Here is a 9,287-nt window from a genome sequence, read left to right as displayed (position 1 = left end):
AGTAGAAGACATCTATAAACATCACCTACAGGAGTGTAAGTGTGCAGAGCAAGCCTCATATGGAACACTTTGCTCAAGTCTCTCTTTCCTATAGAACTTGCTTTTCTGGTTTCATCTGTTATTCTAGATGAAAATGGGAGGTTTCTGAAAAGTAACTTCAGAATGATGTTTCTGGGTTTTTCAGCAGCAAAAATCATAATTCATCCCATCATTTCTAATGCTTACACAGAAAAGTCAATAAAATTAAAAAAAAAATGAAAGGGAGAAAGCTTCCTTTGTACTCGACAGCATCAGCAGTATCATATTTTACACCACCTCTGGTACCACCACGTCCAGAAAATTGCCTAACAAAGCACAAATAGAGAAGTATGTTATTGCCATTTGTCAGGATTTCTTGAAGGTTTGTCAATAAGGTATTAGAAATTCACCCAAGTCTGAAAACCAAGTTATTTTTACACTGAAATTTCTAGTTTCTGAGAACTTGAGAACTGCAGAATGCTCAGCCTCATGGAGTCATACACTGAACCCCAAACCTTGCATGTTTCCCCACATTGTGCATATATATATGTGTGTGTGTGTGTGTGTGTGTACATATGTATGTATGTAATCCCACCAAGACTTTTGAGTCCATGGAAAATGTCTGCTTGTTTAGAAAAAAGGAGACACATTTTTAACTGAAATTTGCTTGCAGACTCAGGTCTTCTTCAGTACTCCTCACCAAGAAAAATTATGGCAATTTAATAAAAGAGTGGAGAAAATCCTGCAATGTGACAGATCAGCTATAAAAGTGCACACTGAAATGAGGACAACTTTTAAGCCATTAGACTTTTCTTCATGAGACCAGATTTTTTCTGTGTCATACTCAGCACACAGAGATTTTCATTTTTCAGAGCTATAGGAATTTGACAAGTAAACCTACTAGAGTTAATAGCATTTTAATCTTTATGCATAACAATCCCAAACCTGCATTGCACAGGTTTGATAATAGTAACTGACAGATGAATTTGAAGTATACATTTCATACCAAAATAGGTGCGTGTGTAGGTGGATGTGTTGTAGAAATACAATGTACTACAGGGCTGAGCCTAGATAAGCTGGTGATCCTCAAACATCAGCATCATCTGCATGAAATGGGCAGAATTCTGCTCCTTTAAATACCTGTTCATCCTTCTTATGACACTTTCTTTAAAGAGCTCAGTGAATAGCAGATAAAATAAGTATCTAATGAGGTATGACAGAAACTCTGATGGAGCTAAAAAGCAGAAAGCTGAATTCTAATAAATAAATGAAGCAAAACATTTACTGCCAGCAACTATGTCAAGTTAGACATAGGAAACTGTAGCTCTGCAGCTGGAGAAGGGCAATACTCTGCAAGCCAGAAAAGTGATGGAACTCCTCCAGCTTTGGTTATTTATGGTGTGATGATGAAGGAACAACTTTCCATGTGAGGAATGGCTTTAAAGTTGAACGGTGGAGCTGAAAGAGAGACTTAATGAAAAATCAGAGGGGAACAAAACTACAGCTACAAAAACAATGACATTCGGTTTAACAATTTAAAAACATAATTTGTGTGCAAAACCAGATGTTAACTTGTCCAGCTTCAAGGTAAACAGCAAACTGTATTTATAACAATCCTTCTGGGGGACAGCAAGCACACACTACTAAATGCTGCGGTATATAAGGCTCACTTCGGGCCTCCAAATCTTATCAAAATGAGCACAAATGCCTAACAAACATTTTAAACAAAGGGCACGTCTGTATTTAATGCAAAGCTATTTTCAAAAAACCCCAACCCTTCATAATCTACCATAATTGTAATAGCCTGAAACATAAGAATGCTTTCAGGCTCATAAAAAAAAAGCTTCTAATTTTAAACATTTATGAGGACACTGAGAAGTGGCTTAGAACCATGCTTTAAAACATGTTTTCAGGTTTTAAACTGCTGAAATCTGAGACCCCTTTACTCATTTGGCCTGGAGAAAGGGAGACAAGTACAAAAATATGATGAGAAGACTGCACATGAAAATTTCTACTAAAGAAAATGCAACTGACTCCCTCATTCTAGCCCCTTCCTCCCATCACCACTGCACCTCCCCCCCTCTAGGGAAAGTGCACCTCTTGCCTGATGACCACCCATAAACAAATCATCTACATCACTGGCTCTGATGCACCACTGTTTTTAACAAATACCTTTTGAAAATAATTTTAAAGAGCCACTCTGCCATGGCTGTTGCTGTTCCTGAACAGAAGAGACTCTGTCTCAGTACTGAATTTATGTCAGCTCATTTTAAACTATACCTTGGGATGGGTGATTTAATGTTCATTCTAAAAAAATATCACGATCAAAACTTTTAAATGGTTTTCCCAACTCATAAAATGCATGCTTTATGCTGGGAATGAACTTCCCTTTGACACAGTGTAACTATGGGAAGGAGGGATTGTTCTCACATTTCTGTTTCATGGAAAACACCCTGCTGTTTGATTTTTAAAGTAAAAGGATTAAGTTGCAGGAGCAAAAAATGCTGCGAAATGCAACACACTCTACTAAGTTAAATACAGCCTCAGTCTGATATGAAACACTGACTTTAAAAATAGCTGCTCCTGTCCAAATATACCAGTGAAAATAAATATTAATATATTGTAACATTATAAATAATGTATAATATATTGTAACATTAAAAGATGAATATGTCAAGAATAAGAGCAAGTACTACTTTTAAGGGAATTCAGCATTAAAAAGACCCAATATATGAAAGCAAAGAAACAGCTACAAATCTGAATTTATAGCAACAGATAGTAGGAAGAAAGTTTTGAAAATCCACAGGAAAATACAGTTCTATGGGCTTTCTTCTTGTCTTTTGTTATCCTTGATTCCTACCTTACAGTTCAACTTCAGGGCAAAGCACCACACAACAAGAAATCACATTCAAAACTATTAGGTCATCAAAATTGCCTTTACTGTTTAAAAACAAAACACACACACAAAATACTGCAGCAGCTTGTGGAATCCCACTCAGAAAGCTCAATACTTTTAGACCTCGTCTCATGTTTTTATCACCATAATTTCTGCAAAACAGTGAGAGGCAAGCCAGGCCATTTTAGGAATGACTCTTTTATCACAGCAATCCCTCCATTACAGCTGACCACAAGAATGAATGGTGTATTTTTTAGCTTGCCCTCTGATGTGCTCTGACTTCTGCTGGAGAATGATGTGGTGATTTCTTAGACTTGCCTCCACTATTGCTCCCAAAATAATTCAGAGGAACATAAGGCTTTAAGCAGTTTAAACATCAATTTCAAATTGGATTCAGTGGTTTCAATGACCTTTTCATCAAAACTAAGCTCCAGAAGTCCACCCTCTTACAACCTGACAGGACCTGCCCCCTTGGAGATGTGCTGTGCTCCATCTCAATGGGTGGCAACTCATCTTCAACCCAAAAAGCTACAGGCATATAAATACATGTGAAGCTTTTACTTCTAAAATACAAATATCTTTGCTGTTACCAAGACAGAACTGAACACCAAAAACCCCTGCAAGCAACAAACATGTTTGAAGACACTGAAATCAAGAAATCAAGAATTAGAAGTTCTTAAATTATCGACTACAAAGCTCCTGAGTGCTGCCTGCATGTATGCACATTTAAGTGATTGAGAGAACTGCGTGGAAATATGCATTTACCACAAAATCTGGGAGCATAGTTGGGACCTGACTTCCAGTCAGGTTTTTTATTTCATTTAAGACTGAGATTACTTCATATAAACTGATTTATTTCTATGTGTACAGTATAATTTACCCTGCAAATATATTTCATTGAGGTTAGTAATTAGTATTGAGTATTTGCTGTTATAAAGTTCCTTAAGCATGAATTTTAAGTACAAGGATTCATAATCAGCTTCCATGTACCAATCTGGAATGATATAGAATAAACCCATTTTCTAGTCACCAAACCAAAGGTTAATATGGCTTTTTAAAAATTCCCCTACAAACCCAACTAACAAACCTTTTAAGTGAAACATCTGTTGAGTTAGTTTAGCAAGACAGTGAAAGAACAATTTGGTAAGGTAGTTAAGATTTTTCATAGCATTGCAGAGTTGAGCTTCAATATTCACCATTTCCAGAAAGTTCAATAATTCCTTGTTTTGATACCAAAGTAAAAATTGTCCATAAAGTGGAAGGGTCTTCACAATTATGATGACTCTGCCAATGATTACAAAGCTCTTCTTTCCTTCCAAATAACTGTTTGCATAAGATGCAGTTATAGCCCGCTTTAGACCAAAATTCTATTTTTTTCCTTTGTGGGCCAAACCCCACGTTTTGCATCTCCTTAGAGGCTTCACTACTTCCTGACTGGGTTGGTTCACTTTTAGGTACAATATTGACATTATTTTGATGGCGGAAGTACATCTGTCTCCTTGGTTTTGGAATATTATACAGCTCCTCCTGACGGGCACTGCATTTAGGTAAATGTCTTCTCTCATTGTGCTGTTTCCACACGTGGGTTGTATGTTTGACCAGTCTCCCCTTTGTTTCTCTGCTTCCTTGCAAAACCCCTTCCTTCACTGTTCCCTGAATCTCTTCTCCATGACAGCACAATAAGTGAAACTTCATTTCACCAAAAGACTCTGCAATAAACTGGCATTGACCACATTTGACCTGTAATTTCACTCCTCCTGGGTTATGGAACAGGTCCTCAAAATTGCACTTACGTCCCCTGTTAAAAAAATGAAATACAAACTATTTAAGTATTAGCCAGACAGAGAAGAGGGATGGCAATTTCTGTCCTTACAAGTTCCAAGAAGAGATACAGTCATGAAACACTTTTAATTAAAAAAGGGCATTGTTTCTACAGTATCTAATTCATTTGGAAGAGGGAAAAAAAAAAAAAAGAAAGAAATAAATACTTACAAGGCTGATTAGTAAAAAACTGAAAACAAATGACACTTCTGAGTTTAAGAATTGCCTCCAAAATTAGCTTTGGTAGAAATAACCTTTTAATACCCTTTAATAAAAGGCTGATAATTTTTGTTAAAGTTCTGATTTAGGGATGTCAATCCAAATACTTCTAGCACTGTGCTAGAAAAGTGAAAATTACTATTACCTGTAATGTACAAGTAAGAAAATCTATTTGTTTACAGTGAGTGATCTAGGTCAATTTGAGGCAAAACCACCTCCCTTTCCGAGATGGAAACTGTGACATTTCAAAGTTTTTTGCCTTTTTTTTCCTACAAGTCAGTAACATGGTATAGAAAAGTTTAAATACCTAATTGGCAATTGGACAGTCCCTCCCCTGATTTAGGACAGCTCTGTAGTATAAAGGATACACAGGCAGTTCCTGGTTAACACAATCAAAACAAGATCTCCTCAGACATCTTCTCCTCACATCTACAAGAAGGACTTCATAACACTGTGTATTTATACATATTAGACAGATTATCCAACAAAACAGATAAACTGAGTGATCCACTGTATGACAGCTGCTAAGACTGACAGAAAAATCCTGGTGTTTCTTAGTCTCAAACCGTGAAAATTTCTGACTGCTGCTCCACAGAGTGGAGCTATGAAAAGTAAAATGAGCAGGATGGAACTGCAGTGTTGCGGTGAGCAGTTACATTGAAGCTCCAAGTGTTCTTCAGTGAAAATAAATGCACTAGAACAAACAAAAAAGGCAGCATTTATACTCTGTCAAGAGATTTCACCTCAAAATCATAATACAGAGATAAAAGTATGTTCTATCCATCTTAATACAGTGCATGTTAACTTTTCTACTTGGCTGAGTGACTGCAAAAGCAGCAGTAAACTCAGGACAGGTTAGCTCACAGCACTCCCTAAAAGGAAGTGGGATAATGATATTTAACAGGGAAAGCAAACTATAGGCTAATACTGAAATATGAATTGTTTTTTGCTTACTGCAATTGGTTTCCTTATCTTCTAGAGAAAATCCCGAAGTGTGTAGGACAGAAGACAGAGCACTAGCTACGAGAAACCAACTGACCCAAATACAGCAATATATCCGGTGTTACTAGAATATATGCAAAATTATTTTGGATAATCAGGTGTCAATAATGATTTACAGTCAATAAATCTGCTAAAATATACTGATTGGTCTAATGGATTGACTAGATTCAAATGGAATATTTAAACAATTAGGAATCTCACTTGGTGGAAAAAAGCAACAATTTTCATAGTGGTGAAGTTTATTCATTTCCACTGACAACCTGAAATCCAGTTTTCCTCAGCATTTAATTAGCGAAAACTCTCACCTCTCTGCAGCTTCTTCTGCCTCTTTTATATTCCTGTCTCTCTTCTTCAAAGTATCTTGCACCTGTTGCTCACTAGTGTAGGGCTCTGTGCTGATAACAACCCTGTGGACTTCTCTGAGGTGGCCAAAGTACACTTTCGCATGGCCAAAAACTTTAGCACAGAATTCACAGCACACCAGCTTTTTGGATTTGCCTTCGTTGTGATGAAGCTTCATATGGGTGCTCAGGCTCCCAGAATGGATATATGCCTTCCTGCAGATCCTGCAGCTGTAGGGCCGCCTGCTCGTGTGCGTGTTCACGTGGTCCTGGAGATGGTGCTTGAACTGGAACGTATGGTTACAAACATGGCACCTGTGCAGCGCCTTAGGGACGGCTGAACGTGTATTTCTGCTTAGATCACTTGATTTAGCTGATGTAGCACCACTGGGCTTGGAACTCACACATTTATTGGTGAGTGAACCATTTAAAAACGCGTCCTGCTCACAACACGGCGTCTCTACGATTGCTGCAGGAGTCAGCGGTGCGAACGCCTGCACAACCACCACTGGTTTTGGTCTGATGCTGCGGTATCTTTTCACTGCTTCTGCTTTATTGTCTTCAGGTGCCTGAATATCAACCTTTGCCCTCTCTCTTCCTTCTCTAAACTTATTAATGATGCATTTCCTTCGCTTGGCCTGAAAAGCCAATAAATCTTCCGGGGCTCTTTTTTTCCTGCCTCTTCTTTTAGAGGCTGCACTGCTCAATTTTTTAAGACTGCCAACATCATCCTCTTTGCTGGATGGAGAGAAGGTGTTTTCTCTAATGGATTGTTTGCGGACTTGTGTAAATGATATATCTAATTGCTTATCAAAGGCTGTGGTTTTCATCAAAGATGGTATCTTTTCACATTCAGATTTTAGTGAATGACCAGGTATGTCCATAACATTAATATTCTGCTTAGATTTACAGAACACTGAATTTTTCATTCTGGAGTAAGGCAAAATAGGAAGTTTTCCTTTTGGTGCTGATGGAGTCATCTGAATTGTACTGCCAAAAACTGCTGGTGACAAGACAGTAACAGGATTTGCAGAATTTGTAGGTTTTTCCTTTAGTTTCTCAGATGTCAGGAGTGACTCTCTTGTGGTTTCCGATGCTGTTTTCACAGAGTGTAGACATAGTTTCATGGGATTAGTTGTACTTGCTGGCTTGGACACAGAGTCTTCAACTACAGATGGTCCAGAAATATTATTGCTAGCATTTTTAGCTTTGTTCATTAAAAGAGATCTAGATTCCACACAATTGCTTTTATTCACTAATGTGGAAACTCCAATTTCAGCAGAGTCACAGTCTGCTATCATCCCTTGCTCAGTTGAATCTGAACTACAATGAGCTTCAGGACAATCTTCATGTAGAGTCATGGGGGAAGTCTGTGATGAGATCAATGCTCTGGTAGGAATCTTGTTATGAGCACTCAAACCAGAGATTTGTGCTGGTTTTTTGTCACTCAGCAATTTATTTCTTACAGATTGGTACCTGGGGATGGGCAGCTTTAAGTTTTCAGAGGGAGCCATAGTTGACTGCTGAACTTGCTGAGTTAGGGCAGGCGCAACACACGGCACAGCCAACAGGGAAAACGTGCCCTTGTGAGCAGCCACCTGCATGACAGCATAGTTCTGAGCTGGCACCACCAGGGGCTTAGAACCTGAGGCTGAAATTGGTGTCATTGGCTCAGGGAAAGATGACGGAAGGCAAGAAACCACTCCAGATGTTAAAATTTTTGGTACCATTTTTGGAGCAATGGTCCTAAACTGACTTTTCTTCTGAAAACTTTGTATTATATCCGAAGGGGATTTCTGTTTATCTGTAAGAATAACATAACACAGATGTAAAATGATGCACAGTATTTTTAAAAAATTACTGTGTCAAAAATAAAACTGCTTATGAAGGATACTATTACACACAAGCTTATTAAAAATATTTAGGCATTTAAATGACCAGCAAATTAAATCTAGAATTGCTAAAGTTTCATAGACAAAAGTACCGTCTGAAAGCAACATGCCTGAACACAGATTTGCAAAAAAACCCTTCTCTTAATGAAATCTTAATTGGATTTTTTATTCTAGGTCAGAAACTACATGACATTTCAGAACAAATGCACCCATAAGCCTCTTCAGCCCTGGAAAAGCTGTGAGGACATGCTGGCAATGTTCTGCTGGAAAAGCAGGGACAGGATTTAAGCTCCATGACACAGAACTTCACTGAGCACCAGCTCTGAACATGTATCTCAAACAGAATCATGCCATCTTTCAGACATTCTCTACTATTTAGAATTTGTGGGTTTTATCAGAAACAGACCAAAGTTTGCCTGATGAAGTCTTAGAAAAATTCCTGCTAAAAAGCATGCAAATAATGTATAATACAGTCAAAGGGGACTTGAAAAAATATGTGAATATTAACTACTGTTAAATACTCAATCACAAAAATTACTCAGGTGACACTAATGCACAACAGAACTACTGCAGTCAACTATTTAAACACTTCCTTGAAAGATGCAATTTATCAAGGTTATATAACAGTTTCTTCCTGTTTCTATTTGTGTTCATAAAAGTCACAAATGTTTTTAGTAAAAAAATGTGAAGATGATTAAAACAAACAAAAGGAATATGATAAAATTCATGTGAAATAATATGGATTAGGCAGCAAAGACACCTGCTGACCTTTCAGACTCCACAGAAAAGGAGTTGATACGTAGTTAATTGTACCACTACCATTTCATCTATCAGCCTCATTACCCACTCTCAAATTCAATTATTGACACTTCCAGTTCTCCAAACCTGAAATAGATTTCCTGGAAAAATGGAAATTGCAACCACTGAAAATTCAGCTACAAAGATTCCGGCCAGAAAGGCAATTTGGACATTAGCAAAAAATCATTTGAGAGAGATATCACATTTGAATTGAATACGTGAAACTAAATGCTGCAACCTTGAAGTATTGTGGTACAATAATTCCATTGGAAAGTTTCCATTCCTTGCCATTTTAAAGAA

The 9,287-nt window shown here is 37.6% G+C and overlaps 1 protein-coding gene across 8 annotated transcripts in view; it reads right to left on the bottom strand.

The window, feature by feature from the left end:
- Positions 1 to 2,935: 2,935 nt before the first annotated feature.
- Positions 2,936 to 9,287, bottom strand: part of ZNF438 (zinc finger protein 438) — a 51,825-nt gene continuing 45,473 nt past the window's right edge. For all 8 annotated transcript variants that reach the window (XM_059840663.1, XM_059840645.1, XM_059840689.1 and 5 more), the window contains 2 exons: positions 6,262 to 8,101; positions 2,936 to 4,712 (listed from right to left, as the gene is read on the bottom strand). In XM_059840663.1, coding sequence (XP_059696646.1) covers positions 4,100 to 4,712; positions 6,262 to 8,101 — 2,453 coding nt within the window. In that variant the 3' untranslated portion in view covers positions 2,936 to 4,099. The remainder of the gene's footprint in view (positions 4,713 to 6,261; positions 8,102 to 9,287) is intronic.

Source organism: Haemorhous mexicanus, chromosome 1 (genome assembly GCF_027477595.1).
Source record: "Haemorhous mexicanus isolate bHaeMex1 chromosome 1, bHaeMex1.pri, whole genome shotgun sequence".
NCBI lineage: Eukaryota > Metazoa > Chordata > Aves > Passeriformes > Fringillidae > Haemorhous > Haemorhous mexicanus.
The sequence above is the reverse complement of the archived record's forward strand: the minus strand, read 5'-3'. Positions and strand labels throughout refer to the sequence as shown.